The sequence below is a fragment of the Macaca thibetana genome, chromosome 19, assembly GCF_024542745.1.
Source record: "Macaca thibetana thibetana isolate TM-01 chromosome 19, ASM2454274v1, whole genome shotgun sequence".
Classification (NCBI taxonomy): domain Eukaryota; kingdom Metazoa; phylum Chordata; class Mammalia; order Primates; family Cercopithecidae; genus Macaca; species Macaca thibetana.
In genome coordinates, this window is record NC_065596.1 from 7,743,741 (window position 1) to 7,769,708 (window position 25,968).

At 48.0% G+C, this 25,968-nt stretch overlaps 2 protein-coding genes across 6 annotated transcripts in view; one reads left to right on the top strand and one right to left on the bottom strand.

Moving 5' to 3' along the window:
- The window catches only part of SIN3B (SIN3 transcription regulator family member B), a 51,001-nt gene extending 40,257 nt beyond the window's left edge, over positions 1-10,744 (bottom strand). For both annotated transcript variants that reach the window (XM_050769465.1, XM_050769464.1), the window contains exons 1-3: positions 10,602-10,744; positions 10,229-10,335; positions 8,481-8,634 (exon numbers count right to left, since the gene is read on the bottom strand). In XM_050769465.1, the coding sequence (XP_050625422.1) occupies positions 8,481-8,634; positions 10,229-10,335; positions 10,602-10,712 (372 nt within the window). In that variant the 5' untranslated portion in view covers positions 10,713-10,744. The remainder of the gene's footprint in view (positions 1-8,480; positions 8,635-10,228; positions 10,336-10,601) is intronic.
- The window catches only part of SMIM7 (small integral membrane protein 7), a 357,382-nt gene that overhangs the window by 170,571 nt on the left and 160,843 nt on the right, over positions 1-25,968 (top strand). Inside the window, exon 1 of one of the 4 annotated variants that reach the window (XM_050769892.1) lies at positions 10,500-10,503. The exons of the other annotated variants lie outside the window; for them this stretch is intronic. The gene's annotated coding sequence lies outside the window, so the exon portion shown is untranslated. Of the gene's footprint in view, positions 1-10,499; positions 10,504-25,968 lie in introns of those variants that run through there. 4 annotated transcript variants of the gene reach the window in all.

The window sequence follows — 25,968 nt, forward strand, 5'->3', positions numbered from 1 at the left end:
CAAGGTCTGTTTCAGAGGCAGCTGTAGGCTCCCTGCGAGCCCCCCACCACTCCAAGGAGGCATTTCCAAGCTCCGCATGCATCTGATCCCCTAAAGTGTGCCACTGCGACAAGATAGGGAACCACGCTCTAGACCAGGGCTTGGCAAAAAGCCAGATAGGATGGTACAGCCACTGCGGGGGACAGTGTGGCAGTTCCCTCAACAGGTTGACCATGGAATTATTACTACCATATGACCCAGTAATCCCACTCCCAGGTCTATACCCAAGAGAACTGAAAACAGGTGCTCAGGCCAGCTGCAGTGGCTCACACCTGTAATTCTAGCACTTTAGGAGGTTGAGGTGGACAGATCATTTGAAGTCAGGAGTTTGAGACCAGCCTGGCCAACATGGCAAAACCCCGTCTCCACTACAAATACAAACATTAGCCAGGTGTGGTGGTGCACACCTGTAGTCTCAGCTACTTGGGAGGCTGAAGAACTGCTTGAACCCAGGAGGCCAAGAATGCACCACTGTACTCCAGCCTGGGCAACAAGAGCAAAACTCCATCTCAAAAAAAAAAAAAAAAAAAAAAAAAACCAGGCACGGTGGCTCAAGCCTGTAATCCCAGCACTTTGGGAGGCCGAGACGGGCGGATCACGAGGTCAGGAGATCGAGACCATCCTGGCGAACACGGTGAAACCCCGTCTCTACTAAAAATACAAAAAAATTGGCCGGGCTTGGTGGCGGGCGCCTGTAGTCCCAGCTACTCGGGAGGCTGAGGCAGGAGAATGGCGTAAACCCGGGAGGCGGAGCTTGCAGTGAGCTGAGATCCGGCCACTGCACTCCAGCCTGGGCGACAGAGCCAGACTCCATCTCAAAAAAAAAAAAAAAAAAAGGGGGGGCCAGGTGCGATGGCTCATGCCTGTAATCCCAACACTTTGGGAGGCCAAGGTGGGCGGATCACAAGGTCAGGAGTTCGAGACCAGCCTGGCCAACACGGTGAAACCCCATCTCTACTAAAAACGCAAAAAAATTAGCCAGGTGTGGTGGCAGGAGCTTGTAATTCTGGCTACTTGGGAGGCTGAGGCAGGAGAATCCCTTGAACCTGGGAGGCAGAGGTTGCAGTGAGTTGAGACCCCGCCACTGCACTCTAGCCTGGGTGACACAGTGAGACCCTGTCTCAAAAAAAAAGAAAAACAGGTGTTCCAACACATCCTCATATATGAATGTTCGCTGCAGCACTACGCACAACAGCCGAAAGGTGGAAATAGACCAAACATCCATCAACAGATGAGTGGGCACGCGAAATGTGGTCCCGCCACACACTGGAGAATGATTCAGTCTTGAGAAAGGAAGCACTGATACTGGCTCCGATGTGAATGACCCCAGAAAACACGATGCTGAGTGACATGACAAGCCAGACACCAACGGCCACACGGTGTATGACCCCACTGATATGAAATGTCCAGAACAGGCAAATCCATAGAGATAGGAAGCAGACTCATGGTTGCCAGGGGCTAGGGGGAGAGGAGAATTAGGAAGGTCAGGGTTTGATTTTGGGGTGACGTTAATGTTCTGGAATTAGTAGTGATGGTTGCACAGTATTGTGAATATACTAACACCTTAAACTGATGATGATGAATTTTATGTTATGTGAATAGTATCACAATATGAAATAGTTTAAAAAATTTAATCCTTTGAAACTGTAAAAATCACAACCAATCACGCTGAGCCAGGCTGGCTTTGGCCGCCAAGCCGCCATGTGCCGACTGTACTGCTCTAAACCACCCAGCACAAGCCCAGCTTTCTCTTCTGGCACCTCCTCTCTCCCCGTGCCCTGCTGGCCTCCTCAGGCAGAGTTTGAACTGCCTCCCACACCATGACAAACCATCCTGCGTGGCTGACACATCCATCTGAGCATCCACACACAGCCCCACCTGGGTACTGATTACCAGAGCCTCAAATGGCAGGCACCTCACAGACACACAGCAGCCCCCCAACTGCCCCGGCCTTACGTACCTCAGTACCGGCCCACACTTTTACCCAGAGAATCAGGCATCCTGGGATCACCCCAGACTTCTCACTCTCACTGACACCCCCCCGCTCCTGATCTATATCATTATCCACTCTGCCCCCGTCACATGGGAAATCCCTCTGGTCCTTGTCACCAGTCACTCTGTCCCCATCACTCGGGGCACCTCTCTGCCCCGAGTGGTCCACTCTGTCCCTATCACTCGGGGGACCCCTCTCCAGTCCTTGTTACCATCCACTCTGTCCCCATCAGTCTACTTAGTCCCCATCACTTGGGGACTGTCTCTGGTCCCTGTCACCATCCACTCTGTCTCCATCGCTGTCCACCTCTGTCCCCATCACTCGGGGGCCTTTTCCACTCCTTGTTACCATCTATTCTGTCCTCATCACTTGGGGACTGTCTCTGGTCCTTGTCACTATCCTCTCTGTCCCCATCACTTGGGACCCTCTCTGGTCCTTGTCACCATCCACTCCATTTCCATCACTTGGGGCCCCTCCCTGGTCTCCCAGGGGCCTCCTGACCCCGATTCTCAGCACAGCAGCAGAACTGCCTCCCAGAACCATCCGGTACTTCTCACGCTCCTGGCTCCCTCTCCCCCTTCTCTCCTTCAGCTCCTGACCCTGCCGTTCTCCTTGGCTGTTCCTCAAGCACACCCACTCACTCTCGCCTCAGGCCATCACACCCCACCAGAACAGTCCCTCATGAAACAGGTCTTGCCCACAGCACCTCCTCCCACCCTTCCTCGGCCTGCTCCATCCTCTGTCTGCCCCCTCCCGCACGCAGACTGAATCTGCCCATCTGTTTCTCACCGGACCCTCACCTTGACTGTACTGGAACCCTGAGAGCAGGGCCTCTGAATAAACCCCAGGGCCTGACTCGCAGAACCCTCAATAAATTCCAGGGCCTGGATCGGAGAAGGGGTCACCGCTTGCTCCAAGAGCCAAGAATATACAAACACAAGAATTGACTTGTTGACAACTAGCGGGACTTCCCCCAGACAGTAGGCAGGGGGCTCCCTTTGAAAGTCGAAGGGCTGTTTATGTTAGGAGCTGCACGTTAAGGGGTTATCTCTGTCTCTGTCCAAGCCGGTTGTCATCTTCCACGAGGCAGGGTCTGCCCTGAAGAGGACCCGCTAGCTGAGAGCGGCCACGTTCCCACCAGCATCCAGTTTCTCATTCCTGCACCATGCACTGCCCCCTGGCAATGTTCCAGAAGGTGGATACGGTCATGAACAAGACAATGGAGGGGCCCACCTCATCTTAAGGACTCACCATCTACCAAGGAAGGAAAACCAACAAGAAATAATGGATTTCGAACTTCTTTTCCTAGCCGTTTTGAAATATATAACCCAGGGTGGCGTAAGAATGACACAGGGTAGGGACTAGGGGGGGTTCTCTGTAGAGGTAACATTACAACCAAGGCCTGAATTACCCGACAGGAAATGATGCTGACTCAGGAGGCCGAGGCGAGGCTCCAGTAGGAAGCGGTTCCTTCCTACAAGTTCCCTGGGTTGTCACTGGCCACACACCATGGCCTGTGTATGTCTTTCCCCTTTAGACTCGTGTTCTCAACTGGAGCAACTCGACACCCAGGGGATACTCAGCAACATGGAAGACACTTCAGGTTATCACATCTGGAAGCAACTGGTGGGTGGAGACAGTGCCCAGGGTGGCCCCTCGCCATAAAGAATAGTCTAGCCCCCAAAACTGAAGTTAAGACACCCTGCACCAAAGGCTGCCCGAGGCTGGGACTCCCTTATTCACCTTCCTTAGACCTATGGGCCACTCCCTACTTGTCAGTAGCCAGCAGGCTTTGTGATAAACTGAGGGGGAAAAAATGATACTTTAAAACAGTCAAACTAGAAAAACTAAGAAACAGAGAGAATACTGGCCAGGAGTGGTGGGTCACACCTGTAATCCCAAAACTTTGGGAGGCCAACGCAGGAGGATCACTTGAGTCCAGCCTGAACAACATGGTGAAACCCTGTCTCTATTTTAAAAATGTAAAAAAGGCCAGGAACAGTGGCTCACGCCTGTAATCCCAGCACTTTGGGAGCTGAGGTGGGAGGATCACTTAAGGTCAGGGGTTCGAGACCAGCCTGGCCTACATGGTAAAACCCTGTCTCTACTAAAAATACAAAAATTAATTGGGTGTGGTGGTGCATACCTGTAATCACAGCTACTTAGGAGGCTGAGGCAGGAGAATGACTTGAAACTCAGAGGCGGAGGTTGCAGTGAGCCGAGATCACGCCACTGCACTCTAGCCTGGGTGATAGTGAAATGGCGTCTCAAAAAAATAAAAAAGTAAAAAAAATTCAATTAAACTAAAAAAAAAAAAAAAAGAACTTTGGGAGGTCGAGGCAGACGGATCACCAGGTCAGGAGTTTGAGACCAGCCTGACCAACATGGTGAAACCCCGTCTCTACTAAAAATACAAAACTTAGCTGACAGTGGTGGCAGGCACCTGTAATTCCAACTACTCAGGAGGCTGAGGCAGGAGAATCGCTTAAACACGGGAGGCAGGGATGCAGTGAGCCAAGATCATGCCATTGCACTCCAGCCTGGGTGACACAGCAAGACTCCGTTGCAAAAAAAAAAAAGATGGCCAGGTGCAGTGGCTTACGCCTGTAATTCCAGCACTTTGGAAGGCTGAGGCGGACAGATCATGTGAGGTCGGGAGTTTGAGACCAGCCTGACCAACATGGAGAAACCCAATCTCTACTAAAAATACAAAATTAGCCAGGCACAGTGGCACATGCCTGTAATCCCAGCTATTCGGGAGGCTGAGGCAGGAGAATAGCTTGAACCGGGAAGGCGGAGGTTGCAGTGAACCGAGATCGTGCCATTGCACTCCAGCCTGGGCAACAAGAGAGAAACTCCGTCACAAAAAAAAAAAAAAAGAAAGAAAGAAAGAAGGAGTATCACCAGGGCCTCTGTGTGTGGGAAACCCTGTGAGGCTTTCAGATGATGGCCTCTCAAAGGACTCCAGGGAGCCGAAAGCTCAAAGGACTCCTGAAGCCACGCAAGTCACAGCCTGGACTGGGACATCTCTCATGTGTCTGTGCTGAAGCCACTCAAACAACAGCCCAGACTGCTGGGAAGCAGGGCTGGAAAACTGACAGCACCTGTGTCAATATCAACTGGAAGCGAGTGGGCTCCTAGGTGCCCCGAAGAGAACAAACCTCTACAGCTAAGACAGGAAGCCCTGGAAATGACTGTTCCTGGGCTGCAGGAAGATGACCAAGGCCCTGCTGAGTAGCTACTAAGTGAAAAGTTCTTTTCAAGCCTTTCCCCAAATCAATGGGCCTGCACCGTCGTCATTGTCACCTAAGCCACCTACGGGGAGACAAGACTGCCAGCCCTCCACGGTTGGGGACCCGCGGCTACTTAAAGGAAGAGCCAACTCCAAATACAACCACAGTGTGGCGCCTGTCATGATCTAGCCCTGAAAGTCGAGTTACTCCACGGGCAGGGACTCTGCTGAAAGGCAGCGTCCACATGCAGGATGCACAGTTCACATCTTTCCACTCTGGCTCTTTCTGAATGAGTGACAGGAACGACACCCAGTGTTTCCACAGCGTTCAGGCTCTGCAAAGTGCTCTCATGGATGCTCCTACTGCAAACGAGCTTGGCTTTCTCCCGCAGTCGTAATTGTTCCGGAGATTAATCTTGCTAAGGCTTTCATGGTCTGAGGTGCTAGCAGTACATCTGGATCCTGGGGCTTCATTTGCAAACAGGAAATCGAAGGCTCTTCGGAGTTCAGTGGCCACACGCTTCCAAGTTTCCCTTTAAAGCTGAGACTCCGCCAGGTGCGGTGGCTCATGCCTGTAATCCCAACACTTTGGGAGGCAGAGGCAGGCAAATCACAAGGTCAGGAGTTCGAGACCGGCCTGACCAGGTGGTCAGGCCATTAAAAATACAAAAAAACTAGCCGGGCATGGTGGCGCATGCCTGTAATTTCAGCTACTCAGGACGCTGAGGCAGGAGAATCTTTTGAACCCGGGAGGCGGAGGTTGCAGGGGGCATGATTGAGATTGCACCACTGCACTCCAGCCAGGGCGACAGAGCGAGACGCCATCTCAAAAAAGAAAAAAAAACTGAGACTCGCTCCTTGGCTTTCAGGAGACAACAGGCTGTCGGCGGACAGGGTCTTGCACAGAGAAGCAGCAGAATTTTTTTTTTTTTTTTTTTTTTTGAGATGGAGTCTTGCTCTGTCACCCAGGCTAGAGTGTAGTGGCACAATCTCTGCTCACTGCAACCTCCGCCTCCCGGGTTCAAGCAATTCTCATGCCTCGGCCTCCCAAGTAGCTGGGATTACAGGCATGCGCCACTGTGACTGGCTAATTTTTATATTTTTAGTAGAGACAGGGTTTCACCATGTTGGCCAGGCTGGTCTCGAACTCCTGACCTTGTGATCTACCCGTCTCAGCCTCCCAAAGTGCTGGGATTATAGGCGTGAACCACCGCGCCTGGCCGAGCAGCAGCAGAATTGACACGCACCTTGTACACAGAATTAATACAAAAGCACTGCCACATTACCCTTCGCTGTTCTCTTTCCAACTGACTGCAGAGTGTCAGATCCCTAACTGACTGGACAGTCTACCATCTCTTCCATCAAAGGACAGACCTACCAAGTGGATCCAGCAGTAGATTCTGACACTCCCTGCTAAAACTCTCGGGGTGAGGCCTTGGAGGAGGTTGGGAGAGCTGGTTCACTTACACCAGTGGTTCTCAACAGGGGCACTTTTGTCCCCAAGGAGACACCTGGCAATGTCTGGAGACATTTCTGGCTGTCAGAACTGAGTGAAGGTCTGGTGGGTGCAGGCTAGGGACCCTGCTAAACATCCCACAACGCACTGGGAAGCCCCCAACAGCAAAGAATTATGCCTTAAATGGCAATAGTGCTGAGGTGCAAAAAATGACAATGGACATCTTATAAAAGGAAATATTAAGTAGGCTTTCTTTTTCTCAGAGGCACTAGTGAGCTCAAGCATGAAGACACCGCAGAGATAGAAGGGGCAGTGAGCCAGGCATGGTGGCTCACTCCTGTAATCCCAGCACTGTGGGAGGCCAAGGTGGGCAGATCGCTTGAGGCCAGGAGTTCAAGACCAGCATGGGCAACATAGTGAGACCCTGTCACTACAAAAAAAATAATAATAATAAATTAGCTGGCCATGGTGGTGCACACCTGCAGTACTAGCTACTAAGGAGGCTGAGACGGGAAGATCACTTGAGCCTAGGAGGTTGAGACTGCAGTGAGCTATGATGGCACCACTGCACTCCAGCCTGGGCAACAGAGTGAAACCCTGTCTTTTTTTTTTTTTTTTTTTTAAAAAAAAAAGAGGCCGGGCGCGGTGGCTCAAGCCTGTAATCCCAGCACTTTGGGAGGCCGAGACGGGTGGATCACGAGGTCAGGAGATCGAGACCATCCTGGTGAACACAGTGAAAACCCGTCTCTACTAAAACTACAAAAAACTAGCCAGGCGAGGTGGCGGGCACCTGTAGTCCCAGCTACTCGGGAGGCTGAGGCAGGAGAATGGAGTGAACCCGGGAGGCGGAGCTTGCAGTGAGCTGAGATCCGGCCACTGCACTCCAGCCTGGGCGACAGAGCGAGACTCCGTCTCAAAAAAAAAAAAAAAAAAAAAAAAAAAAGAGGCCAGGCATGGTGGCTCATGCCTATAATCCCAGCACTCTGGGAGGCTGAAGCAGGCAGATCACTTGAGGTCAGGAGTTCAAGAACAGACTGGCCAACATGGAGAAACCCCATCTCTACTAAAAATACAAAAATTAGCCGAGCATGGTGGCACATGCCTGTAACCCCAGCTACTCTGGAGGCTGAGGCAGGAGAATCGCCTGAACCACAGTGGTTGCACTGAGCTGAGATTGCGCCACTGCACTCCAGCCTGGGTGACAGGGCCAGACTCTGTCTCAAAAAAAAAAAAAAAAAAAAAGGAGGGCCAGCACCTATCACCCAAGAAAGGACCAAAGCCACGCCAGGAGTCCCAACTGAGCTAATAATCCTATCAACAATGAAACACAACCACCATAAACGTGGCTATTCACACACCATCTCGACCACTTTATTTTGTAGGTGGTACTGACAGTGATCAGAGGCAGACGAGGACATACCCAAATACAAGGGCAAGCCTGCCTGGTATGCTCGCTGGGAAAGCCTCAAGCCAAGACCTCAGCAACTGCTGGGGTGGTTATTCTGTGTTAGGAGGATACCTCCCTGACATCTCCTCTTGATTTAAATCTTCCAAACAGATCAATTTGGGAGGCAGAGGCTGCTTGTGTAGGTGTTTCCATATCTATTTTGATTTGTGCTAGAAGCAATGAGCATGTCTAGAAAAAGAACAGAGCTTAAGTGGCTTTCTAGCAATGATACAAGAGAGACACGTGGCCCAACCTGAGTAGCAAGATACACGCAGTGAAGGCTGAGATCACCCGAACCACTGTAGCAGCATACCTGGCTCGTCAGAGGCGACTGTATGTTTAACTTGCCATTCTTGGGAATGTCTATTCTGTATCCAAGGGGAAGAAAAGCGTTGAATCCAACAATGAGGTCAGGGTGCTCGTGGAAGAGCTGTGAGACACGTCTGATGACTCCAGGAGTATCGATGCTAGAAGAAACAATGGAAGTGGGCAAAAGGGTCTTAGGAAGTAAATGAAAAATGTAATCTATTCCCCACTCCCTTGATACTGCCACATAAAAACCTTCTCAACAGACAACAAAGGAACCTAAAATGTGACCCACCAGGCACAGTGGCTCCTGCCTGTAATCCCAGCACTTTGGGAGGCCAAGGCAGGCAGATCACCTGAGGTCAGGAGTTCGAGACCAGCCTGGCCAACACGGTGAAACACTGTCTCTACTAAAAATACAAAAATTAGCTTGGCGTGGTGGTGCGCGCCTGCAGTCCCAGCTACTCAGGAGGCAGAGGCACAAGAATCACTTGCACCCGGGAAGCAGAGGGTTGCAGTGAGCCAAGATCACACCACTGCACTCCAGCCTGGGAGACAGAGCGAGAATCCGTCTCCAAAAAAAAAAAAAAGTGCCCCATGTGATAGCGTCTGTACACCATGATCTATCTCCTGACTGGCTAGGCCTGAGCTCCTTGTTTCCTCCTGGTGGGAATGAGAGAATACTGACATTGCTCAGCTCCCCCAAAACACTCCAAGAATGAGCACTCTCGGTTCTGAAGATGTCAGGAGAGCCAACCGCAAGGCCTGGACTCCAAGAAGTGGCAGGAGGCCAAAGTCCTCCAAGCAATGTGAAAAATTCCCTCATTTCATATCAGATAGAGATGACTATGACACAGGTTTCCATCTGAGCAAACAATTGCAATGCATAAATACTAATGGTACCGCCAAGTATGGGAAACATGTAATAGGAGGGGAGAGATGGAGTCTCCCTTCAGGTTGCATCGCAGCCCAGCCCTTAGCACTGGGCTCCTGGAAGGAAACCAGGCCAACCCCACCATGTTTCCTAAGAGGGGGCAGCAGTAAGGTAAGGATATGACCTCCATGAGTCTGACTCAGAGGGTCTGAGTTCTAGTGTCACCTCTGCCACTTAGGTGGGTCCCTTACCCACTCCAAGTCTCAGTGAGCCTCCTATAAAAACAAGGGCATGATCCCAGCGTTTCCCATCTATCTGTAATCCTCCTTGATTCTGGGCCTGCAAAATCAGCTCATGTGTTTTAAACGTTTTTTGTGTGCCAGCTCCCTTACTAAGCATTTTATGCGTCTTACTTCCAAGCAGGCCTGAGACCACAGTGAGCCCAGAGAAGCACCTTGAGGACAAGATTAAAGGGGAAGAGGGTGCCAATAATTTCAATCATCAAGACAAATAACATTTTACAGAGTTTGAAAATAAAAAATCAAAATGGGTCCCACGAAGTCTTTCATGAACAAAACTAATTTTAAAATCAACATATTAAATCGAGGCAGGATTTGACTCTATGAGTGTGCACGGCCTTGCCCTCCCTGCCTCCCCCCAGATCCCTGTCCCGCTTCCAGGAATCCCCACAAAGCTCCACAAGGTGGGTACTATCCATTTTCATTTTTGTTACGGGAAGGAGCTAAGACTCTGAGAGATTCGACAACCTGCGCAAGGTCACCCGGCCCAGGGGGGCAGCCTGGGGAGGGGAGGTCTCACCCCGCTAGGCCTGATTCCGGCCCAGGGGGGCCCCCCGAGGTGGAAAGGGGCCCCGCGGGTACCTCTGGCTTTTGAACTCCTTCATGATCTCCAGGAAGCCGTTGTAGGTGGCGGGGTCGCTGCCAAAGCGGATCTTCACCTGGTCCAGATAGGTGAGGGCGTCTTCTACCTGCAGAGAGGGGGAGGGTCCCGGTGGGCCCGGGTCGCGGGAGGAGGGGACGAGGGGACGGGGTCCCTGAGGGGAAGAGGATGGGCTGGGCCTTCGGAGGGCGGAGGTGAGCGGTGAGGGGTGAGGGGTCCGGGGCCGTGCAGAGGGGAGGCCGAGGTTGGGCCGGGGCCGGGCGGGGCCGGGGTCGGGCGGGGCCTGGGTGAGGGGCGCCCGCCCGCGGGGTCCAGAGGATGGGGTCCCCGAGTGAGGGCGGGGACGCCACTCACGTGCACTGGCAGCTTCTCGTGGCCCGCGGAGCCCGAGCGACCCCAGCGGGCGCCGCTCAGCCCCCGGCCCGCGGGGCCGCCGCCACCGCTGCCGCCGCCAGCGTGCGCCATGTCCGAAGTCGGAGCTGCGCCCCGCCCCGCCCCCGCCCGAGGGCCTGCCGCGCATGCGCAGCCTCCGCCTTTGGAGGCGGGGTTTGATGATGTTAGAGAGGCGGTGCTCTTTGAGGGACTAGTCGTGAAGATCTTCTCCTTATGATTGGTATCATAATTAATGATTTATATAGCAGGGGTAGGCGAACCAAGACCCACCGGCTGCTTTGTCCGGCCCTGCAAGCTCAGAATTATTTTTACATGTTTACATAGCTGGGAGAAAAATCCAAAGGAGAAGAATAGTCTATGAACTGTGAAAAGTTTCTGAAATTCACATTTCAGTGTCCCTGAATAAAGTTTTATTGGCACACAGACACGCCCACGCGTTTACCTAGCATCTCTGCCTGCTTTTGCCTTGCAACAGAGTAGGTAGTTGCTAAAGATGCTACAGATCTGCAGAACCTGAAGTATTTACGATCTTGCCTTTTATGGAAAAAGTTTGTTGGCCCCTGCTTTGTAGAGTTGATAGGACAATGAAGTATGAACACCCAGCGCCCTAATACAGGGCCTTGCGTGGTGAATTTTTGCTAAATGGCCTTTGAGTTACTCCTACTCCTCCCACCTTCACTTCCCTATCCTTGGCCTCATCACTTCCCATCTGGACCAGTTTAGGAGCCTCCTACCCCTGGTACTTTCTCAGCCCTGGTACTATCAAGAACTCTAGGCTGGGGTAGTGGCTCACGCCTGTAATCCCAGCACTTTGGGAGACAGAAGCGGGAGAATTGCTTGAGGTCAGGAGTTCAAGACCAACCTGGCAGCATAGCAAGACCTACGTCTCTACTAAAAAAAATTAAAATGAGGCTGGGCGCGGTGGCTCACGCCTGTAATCCCAGCACTTTGGGAGGCCAAAGCAGACGGATCACAAGGTCAGGAGTTCGAGACTAGCCTGGCCAATATGGTGAAACCCTATCTCTACTAAAACTACAAAAGTATTAGCCAGGCGTGGTGGCAGGCACCTGTAGTCCCACCTACTTGGGAGGCTGAGGCAGGAGAATCGCTTGAACCCAGAAGGTGGAGGTTGTCGTGAGCCAAGATCGTGCCGTTGCACTATAGCCTGGGCAACAGAGCAAGACTCTGTCTCAAAAAAAAAAAAAAAATGAAAATGAAAAAATTGGCTGGGCGCTGTGGCTCACGCCTGTAATCCCAGCACTTTGGGATGCCAAGGCGGGTGGATCACCTGAGGTCAGGAGTTGGAGACTAGCCTGACCAACACAGAGAAATCCCATCTCTACTAAAAATACAAAATTAGCCAGGCTTGGTAGCACATGCCTGTAATCCCAGCTACTCGGGAGGCTGAGGCAGGAGAATTGCTTGAACCCAGGAGGTGGAGGTTACAGTGAGCCAAGATCGTGCCATCGCACTCCAGCCTGGGCAACAAGAGCAAAACTCTGTCTCTAAATAAATAAATAAATAAATAAAATGAAAAATGAAAAAATTAGCTGAGCGTGGTGGTGCACACGTGTAGCCCCAGCTACTCGGGAGGCTGAGGCAGGAGGATTGCTTATGCCCAAGAGTTCAAGGCTGCAGTGAGCCATGATCTTGCCACTGCACTCCAGCCTGGGAAGCATAACAGTGCCTTTTTTTTTTTTAGCATCTTGTCTCTTAAAAAAAACAAACAGAGAAACAAAAAACTCCACTCATTCCACCACTGCTTTCAAACCTCCAAGGTCTTCCTATTTCTAATGAGATGAAATCTAAGCACCTACATTGCAGGCTGTCAGAATTGGTCCTTAGGAACCTTTTCCTGCAGGATTTTCCACCAAAGCAAACTGCCTCTGTGCAGAACTTCACACCATTGCCTGACCAACTTGGCTGCTTCCTGGCCCCAAGCATTGGCACTCACCATTTCCTTTGCCAAAAGTCCTGTCATGCCTCTTTGTTATTCAGAAAGCACCTGTACATCCTTTTAAACACAGCCCAAATATCCCTTTCCCTCAGGAAGCTTTCCCAGTCCCCTTCTATGTCTCCCCTCAGTCCCTTGTATTTCATATTTGTTTTGTGTCCATCTCTAATAAATCCCTGACATAGCCTCTCAGTCAGCATTCATCATATAAATGAGCATTCAATTAATGACCAAATGCATTCTATTTTTACAAGTGAAGAGGTGCAGGAAAGTTGAGAGTAAATTGGCATTGGCTGCATCATTTACCAGGCACCTTGCTAAGTGTCAGGAATAGAATGGTAAAAAGGAACGCAAATTTGGCTATTAAGAGCTTTCAGTATTTCAGGATAGGAATCTAGTAATCACACAAATGTAAAGTTTCACATGTAACAAATACTTTAAAGAGAAGGTATACATGTAACAGTTCCTAAATTTCTGTTGCTATGGCTGTGTAACAAATGAGCCCTTGACAATCCCAGCACTTTGGGAGGCCAAAGTGGGGGGATGTCTTGAGGCCAGGAGTTTGAGACCAGCCTGGGCAATATAGCAAGATCCCATCTCTACGAAAACATTAAAAAGAAAGAAAAATGGAAAGAAAAAATAAAAACATTGTAAGGTCTGGTCTTTCTGTAAAAGAGAAGAAAAAAAAAAAAAGGCAGTTCAAGACTTAGTGTAGCAGGACGAGACGCAGACAAAAGTTCTCAGACACCGGTTGTAGAAGGAAGGGCTTTATTCAGCTGGGAGCATCGGCAAGCTACTGCCTTAAAATCCAAGCTCCCCAAGGGTACAATTTCTGTCCCTTTTAAGGGCTCACAACACTAAAGATTTCACATGAAAGGGTCATGATTGATTTGAGCAAGTAGGGGGTATGTGACAGGGGCTGCATGCACCAGTGGTCAGAGTGAAACAGAACAGAGCAGGGAGTTTCACAATGTTCTTTTATACAATGCCGGGAATCTATGGATAACGTCGGTTTCTAAGTCATGAGTTGATTTTTAACTACTAGGTTTAGGCCAGGCAGGCCCAGGCCGGGTTTTGGGCCTGGTGCTGGGCTGCCTGTTTTTGGTTTATTTCCTTGTTTTTTCTTAAAACAGGTACTGAGTATAAAACAATATAAAGCAATATGAGAGGGTCTCTGTCTTTCCTCCTTTCCCCCCTTTGAGACTCTCACTTTTTATTAGTGGGAGTTCTCACTCTTATTTTTGTTACTTATGTCTTTTTGTGCAATAGATTGATAGTGATTTATATAGTACACTTGTGCTGAAGCATTTTGGTGAACTAAGGTAGGAATGAAGTTTTTTATCATTTGAAGAAGTACAGGTAGCAAACAAGGGAGCAGTCAGCAGGTTTTTATTACTATTATGACTTTTATAGTAAGAGTTTTAAATCCTCCTAGTGCTGGGAACTAATTTTTAAACATGGCTTCAGGGTCGAATTCGTGCTACACTTGTACGGGCACGTGTGTTGGTTTTGTCATATTTTTAGCTATGTCTTTAACTACTTGCCTTTGATTATCTATGTGTCGACAGTAATTAGTAAAGTTAAATTTTTTATAGACCTCTTTTTCAGCTGCTAGCAAGTAGTCCAAAGCCAATCTATTTTGATTGATAGCATTTCTTATCTGAGTTTCTTGCCAGGCCAGAATAGTCAAAACTTGCCCGGTTTTATTAGTGATGATTTCTAAAACAGCTTGCAACCGTATGATTCGGTTGAGCATGTAAATGGGGGTCCAGTATCCCCATGAGCCATCTTGTGTCTAAGTGGCAGGTCTATAGTATTATATAATATTTTAGGAGGTCATTTACCATCTTTCCAATTACCTACGGCTATGCTTTGTTTTCCAAGGGAAGCATAGACAGGGAAGCCCAGGAGTTCACCTGTTTTTATGGGCAGTAGGAAGAAAGATGGTTTAATAGTGCCAATAACACAACTACCTGTCCACTGGTCAGGCAGCTTAGCGTAGGCTCTATGTCTACTTATCCAGTATAACCTGGTGGGGACAGTCCAGTCCTGTGGAATTCTGGGTGTGCCCAGACAGTCTGCAACCTTGGAAATTTACTGAATGGATCTCTTTCTGTGTAACTGGAACTCTACCATGTAACCGGTTTTTTTGGTACCATTATACACTTTTTGCCCTAGACAACTAAGTCATCCTACAGAAGGAGTGAATTTTTTCTTTTTTCTAACTATGCAATATTGTCCAATAATTGAGACTTTTAGAACCTAGAGATGATTAGGGTGATTCTTTTGGGCCAGGAATTCATTAGGAACTGGGTTCGTAGGCACTAATTCTTAGGCTTCTTATGGCCATTGATCTCTTATTACAGTTTTTTCACAAACATAACATGAACTGACATTTAGAGACTGGGCAACATGCTCGGCTAATTGCAGAAACAAATTTCTGGTTTTTCCTGGAGTCTCTGGTACTGGCACATTTAGTTTATCATAGAAAGTCTGAAATACTGGTTCTGGAGAGAGTTTACGAACCCCCTCTTTTACTAAGATATTTACTGTAGGACCTAGTCTTTTCCTATTGATGCCCAGAGATACGTGTTCTCCTTTTTTTTTTTTTTTTTTCCACCTTGGGATTAAGGGATTTGTAATTATTAATTTTAAGGGGTTGCAGCTTCCACTGGTACAGGAGGTGCTGCCTTCTCCTTTTTGGAGCTAAACAGGATCTTTTTTATCCTTTTTTAAAGTAGTCTAGATGACATAAGACCAGTAATGACACACATTTGCACATGAAGTTAATTTATGACAGATATACTTATTTCCTGCCGTGTAACTTTTTTTTTTTTGACTTAAAGAACTGTATCTTATTCTATGCCGATTGCCATTGATAGTGGCACAAGCATTAAATTTTAGGATTATATGTTTGGAGTCCCCTCTTTCTTCTGTCCTAGCTATTTACTTGTGTTGCCTAGAAAAGGAGCAGTCTTTAATTTTATTTTAAAAACTGTGATCGGCCGGGCGCGGTGGCTCACGCCTGTAATCCCAGCACTTTGGGAGGCCGAGGCGGGCGGATCACAAGGTCAGGAGATCGAGACCACGGTGAAACCCCTTCTCTACTAAAAATTACAAAAAATTAGCCGGGCGCGGTTGTGGGCGCCTGTAGTCCCAGCTACTCGGGAGGCTGAGGCAGGAGAATGGCGTGAACCCGGGAGGCGGAGCTTGCAGTGAGCCGAGATCGCGCCACTGCACTCCAGCCTGGGCTGGGCGACAGAGCGAGACTCCGTCTCAAAAAAAAAAAAAATAAATAAATAAATAAATAAAAATAAAATAAAATAAAATAAAAACTGTGATCATGAGAGGCTTAAAATGGGTCATAACATACATCAGGTTGGTTACTTTCTGGGCTACATACCTTGGATAGAATAGCATTATACAAACAAGTTTCTTTTAGAGTCCTGGTACACTTGTAATAACCATAAAATAATAGGACTGTAGCAATCTTTTGTCCTACCTCAGTGACTTGAGGTATATACTGGGAACAGCCCTCAGTCTGAGGAAGGTCGGTTGAAGTCCTTACTATGCAAGTCCAAATTTTGAGGAAAATGAGTCCTGCAATGAGTTTCCTCATGCTTCGGCCGTGTGCGGACCAGTCAGCTTCCGGGTGTGACTGGAGCAGGGCTTGTCATCTTCTTCAGAGTCACTTTGCAGGGGTTGGCAAAGCTGCTCCCATTCACATACAGCTCCCAGTCTACTGATGTTTAAAGTTGGTCTCGGAGGTTGGGCCCACTAGAATAAACTGAGTTCAATACTTCTACACAGTTATGTTTAACTGGGCTCTCTGATACCAGGAGCAAGGTGGCAGGGTTTAGGGTGTTGCAAACTTCAATGGTTATGTGGGAATTTTCACAGAGCAAGCTTTGGTATCTAGTTAGTCTAGCATTCATTAGCTAATGGTGTCCTTTGGTATTTATTAAAATTACCACAGCATGGGGGGAACTTTATGTTTAGGTTTTGCCTAAGAGTTAGCTTATCTGCTTCTCGTACTAACGGGGCCATTGCTGCCAGGGCCCCTGGACATGGGGGCCAGCCTTTGGAAACCCCGTCTAGTTGTTCTGAGAGATAGACCACTGGCCTTGGCCAGGGCCCTACAGTCTGGGTTAAAACTCCAACTGCCATTTTTTCTCTTTCCGACACATAGAGTGTAAAGAGTTTTGTCAGGACAGGTAGCCTCTGGGCTGGGGCCGACATGAGTTTTTCTTTTTAACTCATGAAAAGCTCATTGCTGTTGGTTGTAACAGACGTAGTTTATCTAATCTACATTTTTATTGACTGTCATCTACTAAAATATTGACTTAAATCCTGTGACTATTTGATTTCAAGCTTTAAATTGGTCTGGTATTCCTTGCAGGGCTCCAGTTGCATCTCAATAGATGTGAGAGTTGAAAGACCTATAAGGGGCTTCTCTCACTTTACGATGTCTCATTATTTTTTTCCTCTGGTTGATGAAATGCTAGGGTGAAAGGGATAGTCAAATGTACTAAAGCACAAGTGCCACTCTAGTTATTTGGCAGAGTGCCCAGTAAAGGTCCACCCCAATACCACCACACATCCGCTCGGGGATGAACAAGGGCTGACTGATTGATAAGCTCTTGAAAATTCTTAAGCTCACTGCATCCCTTCAGGTCTCCAAGGAATGCTAAGTTTCCTCCCTGCCGTGAGAGACACAAAGGGAACTTAGTGTTGGGAGACGGAAGCTGGATGGCCCTCAGGAGCTGACCCGCAGGGACTTTGGAATGTAGCAGAGAGAGCTTGGCATGACTTATTACTCCAGGCTGTAGAATCCTGGAAAAGAGCTACCATGTAGCCCATGCCTGGTCAACTGGAGGACCACCTTAGTGGAAGGGGGACAATCAGGACCTCTGGCCTGCCATGTGCACAAGCATAACAATTGCTTTTGTTTAATGTGCAGATGGAATATTTGATCCATTTCAACCAGGCATTTGCATCTTGGTAAGCATACCAAGATTCTCTTTTTTTTTTTTTTTTTTTTTTTTTGAGACGGAGTCTTGCTCTGTTGCCCAGGCTGGAGTGCAATGGCCGGATCTCAGCTCACTGCAAGCTCCACCTCCTGGGTTCATGCCATTCTCCTGCCTCAGCCTCCTGAGTAGCTGGGACTACAGGCGCCCGCCACCTTGCGCGGCTCTCGGCCTCCCAAAGTGCTGGGATTACAGGCTTGAGCTACCGCGCCCGGCCACATACCAAGATTCTTAATTGTCAAAGTTTGTTTTAAGTCTTTGACTTCTATGATCCTCTAGTAAAATGAATGTTTCCTTTAGTACCTATCTTTATTAGTTTTTAGACCAAAAAAAGCTAAACACCATTTTATATTTAATAATGCTTTTTGTATGATTTTTATACCAGATAAGCTAAATTTTACCTTTATATTAGTGTGTTATTAATATTAAACTTAACTTTAATAAAACCTTGTAGACATATTTATCTAATTTTTCATGTTTGACCATAAGATTTTATAGACTCTTTTTAACCTTTTATAATTTTTGTTAAAGAGCAGGTTAATGCTTTAAGAAAAACCTGTTGCATTTTTACTTTAATGTCTAGTTCACAGAAAAACTGGATGATACCTTTTTAACTTTAGCTAATATGTTTACACACAGAATTTTCTTTACAATTAACGTTTTAAAACTTGCTTAAACTTTCAAAACAATATTTTTTTAACCTTTTAATGTAGGTAAAAGTCCACATTCTTGTGCCTCCTTATAATTTTTTACTAAAGATATATTTTACTCTTCTTATACACCTTGCACATAAACTGTTTCTTCAGTAGTACTCAGGAGGCCTATTACTTTTAAATTATACAACATTTTTTGCATAATATTTTTGTACAACTTTTTTTCTTTTATGACTTTCGCAGACAATTTTTCGACATGTCTCAACTTTTTGACTTATTACAAACACTTTTTTCTTGAAACAACCGGGTAATTTATTTCAGGACAAGAATTTACCATATAACTTTTTTAAATATAAATTCTGCCTCCTCCCTTTTTACCTTTTTTTGGAAATTTTTAAACATAGTTCCTAGTGGGGTGGGCTTTTTTGTGCCTGACCCATGCTTCTTCAAGACAAAACACCACGCTCATACCACACGCACACCGCAAAACAAAAAACAGGTAAAAAGGGCACACACACGCTTCTGCAGCTTACACCAAACCAAAATCAGAATATCCAGAAATCCAAGCCAGGTCAAAACCAAAACCAGAGTATCAAGCAAGCTAAGTCAAGTCAAAAACAAAAACCAAAGTGCCGGTACAGGCACCCCGTGGGTGATCAGGCCACGCTTCCACTCAAACGGAGTGGGCCAATTCTCAAGACCAGTCCTGTCAAGCAATTTAAACCAAGTCAAAACCAAAACCAACACCAAAGTGCCAATAAAGGCACGCCGTGGGTGATCAGGCCATGCTTCCACTCAAATGGAGTGGGCAAGTTCCAAAGACTAGTCTTACTAAGTTTCAGATGTCCGGACTTCAAGTGCCAGTTCCTTCCCAGTATTCAGCCACTGTATTAATCCTCTGTGGGGGCCTGCTATGTGCTGCTCTGGAGAAGCGTTCCACCGGGGCAATTGCCTACCCGGGAGCGCTCTTTGGATGGCGTCACTCAGGCTGGCCAGGGTCCCCCGCAGGGATGCTCCACAAAGCAGGCCTAAGCCGCCTAAGGGGCTGCCTCGCTTACTTTCCCGGTCAGGGAACGAAGAAATGTAGCAGGACAAGCCGCAGACAAAACCTCTCAGACACCGGTTGTAGAAGGAAGGGCTTTAATTCAGCTGGGAGCATCGGCAGGCTACTGCCTTAAAATCCAAGCTCCCCGAGGGCACAATTTCTGTCCCTTTTAAGGGCTCACAACACTAAAGATTTCACATGAAAGAGTCGTGACTGATTTGAGCAAGCAGGGGGTACATGACAGGGGCTGCAGGCACTGGCGGTCAGAGTGAAACAGAACAGAGCAGGGAGTTTCACAATGTTCTTTTATACAATGCCGGGAATCTATGGATAACATCGGTTTCTAAGTCATGAGTTGATTTTTAACTACTAGGTTTAGGCCAGGCAGGCCCAGGCTGGGTTTTGGGCCTGGGGCTGGGCTGCCTGTCTTTGGTTTCACCTCTTTGTTTTTTCTTAAAACAGGTACTGAGTATAAAACAATATGAGAGGGTCTCTCTCTTTCCTCATTAGAAGCTTCAAATGACAACAACATTCACGGGGCAAGTGGCTCACGGCTATAATCCCAGCACTTTGGGAGGCAGAGGTAGGTGGATCACATGAGGCCAGGAGTTCAAGACCAGCCTGGACAAGATGGTGAAACCCCATCTCTACTAAAAATATAATAATTAGCCAGGTGTGGTGGCACACACCTGTAATCCCAGCTACTTGGGTGGCTGAGGCATGCGTATCGCTTGAACCCAGAAGGCAGAGGTTGCAATGAGCTGAGATTGCGCCACTGCACTCCAGCATGGAGAACAGAGCAAGACTCTGTCTGAAAAAAAAAAAAAAAAAAGACATTCATTTTACTCTTCAATCTGCAATTTGGGCAGGCTTGGGAGGAATAAACTCAACCTTGGCTTCAGCTGGGTGGCTCAAAATCTGGGGGCTGGAATCATCTGAATGTTTGCTTGCACATAAATGAGTCAGTTGCTACAGGCTACAGGCTGAGACCCTCGCTGGGGCCATTGCTTGGAACCCCTACATCCTTGCAGCCAGAGCTTCACAACAATCATTCTAAGAACAAGTGAACGTGTGAGCCAGGTGGGAATCATATTATCTTTTCTTCTTCTTCCTCCTCCTCCTCCTCCTCCTCCTCCTCCTCCTCCTCCTCCTCCTCCTCCTCCTTCTTCTTCTTCTTCTTCTTCTTCTTCTTCTTCTTCTTCTTCTTCTTCTTCTTCTTCTTCTTCTTCTTCTTCTCCTCTCCTTCTCCTTCTCCTTCTCCTTCTTCTTCTTCTTCTTCTTGAGATGGCAGGGCGAGGGTGGAACTCAGGGTCTCAGGCTGGCCCAGGCTGGCCTCGAACTCCTGGCCTCAAAGGATCCTCCCACGTCAATCTGCCGAGTAGCTGGGACTACAGGCATGCATCACTGCACCCAGCTCCCATATTACCTTTTCTCACTTGGACTCGGAAGTCACGCAGAATCATTTCCATTGCATTCTTTCCATAGAGGCTGATACAAAGTTTTCCCTAAATTCAAGAGAAGGGCAAATGGCCAGGAGTATCATGTGGGACAGGAAATACGTTGTGGCTATTTTTGGAAAATACCACCTGTTACCCACGGAAACTTAACCCAGTCTTGCAGGGGGATGAGGGAGGCTTCCCAGAGGAGGTGGCATTCTAGCTGAGATCTGAAGAACGCGTAGGCATTCATCATGAGAAAAATCACGAACAGCTGTGATTTTTGAGGTGGGAGACAGCATGATATATTTCAAGAGTTTAAAAAAAAAAAAAAAAAGAAAGAAAAGATGAGTTTCCCAGGCTGCAGAGAGGAAGAGGAAGAGAGTACAAGATAATCCCGGAGCAGCCAGAGGAGCGGAGCACACAGCACCTTGCGCTGAGTTCAGGCTTTAGCATTGATGCTGGTGGAAACCATCCAAGGGCTTTGAGCAGAGGAGCTGCAGGTTCAGGTTTGCATTTGAAAGTGATTGCTCTGGCTGCTCTGCAGGAAAGCGATTGGAGGGCAGCCAGGGAGGGTGGAGGGAGGCTGTTTCATCATTTAGGCAAGGGACGACGGTGGCTTAGACCAGGATGGGAGCAGTGGAAGTAGAGAGCAGTGGGTGGAAGGGAGTGGTATTTAGAAAGTAAAGCATGGAAGATTCGTGGCTCCCAGCCAGGATAGGGATTCTGCTTCGTTTCAGTGCGTTCCTGTATGAAGAGCAGCGAAGGCAGACCGAACACTTTGTGGCCACCAGATGTCCGGACAGTCCGTTTCTTACAAAAGCCTCCCAGTGTTACAGGAAGTGGGTCCCAATCCAGACCCCCCCCAGAGAGGGTTTTTGGAGTTCACGCAAGAAAGAATTCAGGGCGAGTCTGTAAAGTGAAAGCAAGTTTATAAGGAAAATAAAGGAATAAAGAATGGCCACTCCATAGACAGAGCAGCCCCAAGGGCTGCTTGTTCCCCATTTTTATGGTTATTTCTTGATGATATGCTAAACAAGCGGTGGATTATTCATACCTCCCCGTTTTAGACTACAGAGGGTAACTTCCTGACGTTGCCGTGGCATTTGTAAACTGTCATGGTGCTGATGGGAGTGTAGCAGTGAGGACCATCGGAGGTCACTCTCCTGGCCATTTTGATTTTGGTGGATTTTGGCCGGCTTCTTTACTGCAACCTGTTTTATCAGCAAGGTCGTTATGACCTGTATCTTGTGCTGACCTCCTATTTCATCCTGTGACTAAGAATGCTTTAATTGTCTGGGAATGCAGCGCAATAGGTCTTAGCCTTATTTTACCCAGCCCCTATTCAAGTCGGAATTCCTCTCGTTCAAACACCTCCGACACTGTTCCAGGAAAAGGGTTCCAATCCAGACCCCAAGAGAGAGATCTTAGATCTCACTCTAGAAAGAATTCAGGGCCAGTCCATAGAGTAAACTGAAAGCAAGTTTATTAGGGAAGTAAATGACTAAAGAATGGCTACTCCAGACAGAGCAGCCCTGAGGGCTACTGGTTGCCCATTTTTATGGTTATTTCCTTTTGAGATGAAGTCTTACTCTATCACCCAGGCTGGAGTGCAGTTGCGCGGTCTCAGCTCACTGCAACCTCCGCCTTCCAGGTTCAAGCGATTCTCCTACCTTAGTCTCCCAAGTAGCTGGGATTACAGGTGTGTGCCACCAGGTCTGGCTAATTTTTGTATTTTTAGTAGAGACGGGGTCTCACCATGTTGGCCAGGCTGGTCTCGAGCTCCTGACCTCCAATGATCTGTCCACCTCAGCCCCCCAAAGTCTCCCAAAGTGCTGGGATCACAGGCGTGAGCCACTGCGCCCGGCCAGTTATTTCTTGATGATATGCTAAACATATATCATCAAGGGGTGGATTATTTATACCTCCCCTTTTTAGACCATATAGGGTAACTTCCTGATGTTGCCATGGCATTTGTAAAATGTCATGGCACTGGTGAGAATGTAGCAGTAAGGACAACCAGAGGCCACTCTCGTCTCCATCTTGGTTCTCGCTGGATTCTTTACTTCAGGCTATTTTATCAGCAAGTTTTTATTTGTTTGTTTGTTTGTTTTGTTTTTGTTTGTTTGTTTTAGACGGAGTTTCACTCTTGTTACCCAGGCTGGAGTGCAATGGAGCGATCTCGGCTCACTGCAACCTCCACCTCCCAGTTCCAGCAATTATCCTCTCAGCCTCCAGAATAGCTGGGATTACAGGCGTGCACCACCACACCCGGCTAATTTTGCATTTTTAGTAGAGACAGGGTTTCTGCATGTTGGTCAGGCTGGTCTCGAACTCCTGACCTCAGGTGATCCACCCACCTCAGCCTCCCAAAGTGCTGGGATTACAGGCGTGAGCCACTGCGCCCAGCCAGCAAGGTCGTTATGACCCGTATCTTGTGCCGACCTCCTAACTCATCCTGTGACTTAGAATGCCCTAACTATCTGGGAATGCAGCCCAGTAGGTCTCAGCCTTATTTTACCCAGTCCCTATTTAAGATGCTGTTGCTCTGGTTCAAATGCCTCTGACACCAGCAACCTATTAGTCATCGTCCTTGAGGGCCAACAGAGTTGTCCCACAATGTGCCCCTCCCCTCAAGGAATGTGGCGTCTACTCAAATTTGTTTTCTCTCAAATGATCAGCAAAGGCCCTCTTTCACTTGGGGAAGAGGAAACTGTTACCGAAAAGGGGTCCTCATCCAGACCTCAAGAGAGGGTTCTCGGACTTGTGCAAGAAAGAATTCAGGGCGAGTCTATAAAGTGAAAGCAAGTTTATTAAGAAAGTAAAGGAAGGCCCGGCGCGGTGGCTCAAGCCTGTAATCCCAGCACTTTGGGAGGCCGAGACAGGCGGATCACGAGGTCAGGAGATAGAGACCATCCTGGCAAACACGGTGAAACCCCGTCTCTATTAAATACAAAAAACTAGCCGGGCGAGGTGGCGGGCGCCTGTAGTCCCAGCTACTTGGGAGGCTGAGGCCGGAGAATGGCGTGAACCCGGGAGGCGGAGCTTGCAGTGAGCTGAGATCAGGCCACTGCACTCCAGCCTGGGTGACAGAGCGAGACTCTGTCTCAAAAAAAAAAAAAAAAAAAAAAAAAAAAAAAAAAAAGTAAAGGAAGACAGGTAGCTCACACCTGTAATCCCAGCACTTTGGGAGACCAAGACAGGCAGATCACTTTTTCTCTACAAAAAAAAAAAAGCAAAAATTAGCCTAGCGTGGTGGTGCACGTCCCAAGTCCCAGCTACTTGGGAGGCTGAGGCAGGTGAATTGCTTGAGTCCAGGAAGTCGAGGCTGCAGTGAGCCATGGTGGCTGGAGTGTCACTGCACTCTAGCCTGGGAAATAGAACAAGATCCTATCTCAAAAGAAAAAAAAAAAAAAAAAAAAAAAGAGAAAAGGCCAGGCGCAGTGGCTCATGCCTGTAATCCCAACACTTTGGGAGACTGAAGCAGGCGGATCACCTGAGTTCAGGAGTTCGAGATCGGCCTGGTCAAGATGGTGAAACCCCATCTCTACTAAAAATACAAAAATTAGCCAGGTGTGGTGGCAGGCACCTGTAATCCCATCTACTCACGAGGCTGAGGCAGGAGAATCACTTGAACCTGAGAGGCGGAGGTTGCAGTGAGCCGAGATTGAGCCATTGTGCTCTAGCCTGGGTGACCAGAGCAAAACTGCGTCTCAAAAAATAAAAATAAATTTTAAAAATGGAGAAAAAGAAAGTAAAGGAATAAAAGAATGGCTACTCCATAGGCAGAGCAGGGATATGAGCTGCTCGATTGCATATACTTACAGTTATTTCTTGATTATAGGTTAAACAAGGGATGGATTATTCATGAGTTTTCTGAGAAAAGAGGTGAAGATTTCTCAGAATTGAGGGATCCCTACCCTTTTAGACCCTATAGGGTAACTTCTAGAGGTTGCCATGGCATTTGTAAACTGTCATGGCGCTGGTGGGAGTTTCTCTTAGCATGCTAATGTATTATAATTTGTGCGTAATGAGCAGTGAGAACAACCAGAGGTCACTTTCACGTCATGCTGATAAAATCCTGCATCCTGGCCGGGCGTGGTGGCTCATGCCTGTAATCCCAGCACTTTGGGAGGCCAAGGTGGGTGGATCACTTGAGGTCAGGCGTTCAAGACCAGCTTGGCCAACATGGTGGAATTCCATCTTTACTCAAAAAAAAAAAAAAGAAAATTAGCCAGGTGTGGTGGTGGCACAGACCTGTAATCCCAGCCACTCGGGAGGCTGAGGCAGGAGAATCACTTGAACCCAGGAGGTGGAGGTTTCAGTGAGCCAAGACCATGCCACTGCACTCCAGCCTGGGCAACAGAGTGAGACTCTATCTCAAAAACAACAACAACAACAACAAAAACCCTGCATTGGCCGGGCGCAGTGTCTCAAGCCTGTAATCCCAGCACTTTGGGAGGCCGAGGCGGGCAGATCACCCGAGGTCAGGAGTACGAGACCAGCCTGACTAGTATGATGAAATTCCAACTCTACTAAAAATACAAAAATTAGCCGGATGTGGTGGCATGTGCCTGTAACACCAGCTACTTGAGAGGCTGAGACAGGAGAATCACTTGAACCCAGGAGGCAGAGTTTGCAGTGAGCCGAGATAGCGCCATTGCACTCCAGCCTGGACAACAAGAGCGAAACTCTGTCTCGAACAAAAGCAAAAACAAACAAACACCACCACCTCCATCCTGTTTTATCAGCAGGGTCTTTGTGACCTGGGTCTTGTGTCCACCTCCTATCTCACCCTGTGGCTTAGAATGCCTCACCTCCTGGGAATGCAACCCTGCAGGTCTCAGCCTCATTTTACCCAGCCCCTATTCTAGATGGAGTAAGCTTGTTTCAAACGCCTCTGACAAAACCACAAACCAATTCCATCTGGGGCATGTGCGTACATGCATGTGTGTGCACACATGTGTATATTTATGAGAACAACAGTAAAAGATGTCTTTTAATTTTATTTCTATTTATTTATTTTGTGAGACAGGGACTCGCTCTGTCGCCCAGGCTGGAGTGCAGTGGTGCCATCACAGCTCACTGCAGCCTTGACCTCCTGAGTAGCCAGGACTATTGCCTGGTTAATTTTTTATTTTTATTTATTTTTTTTACAGACAAGGTCTTACTTTGTTGCCCAGGCTGGATATTCTTATTTTTATCAAACATAA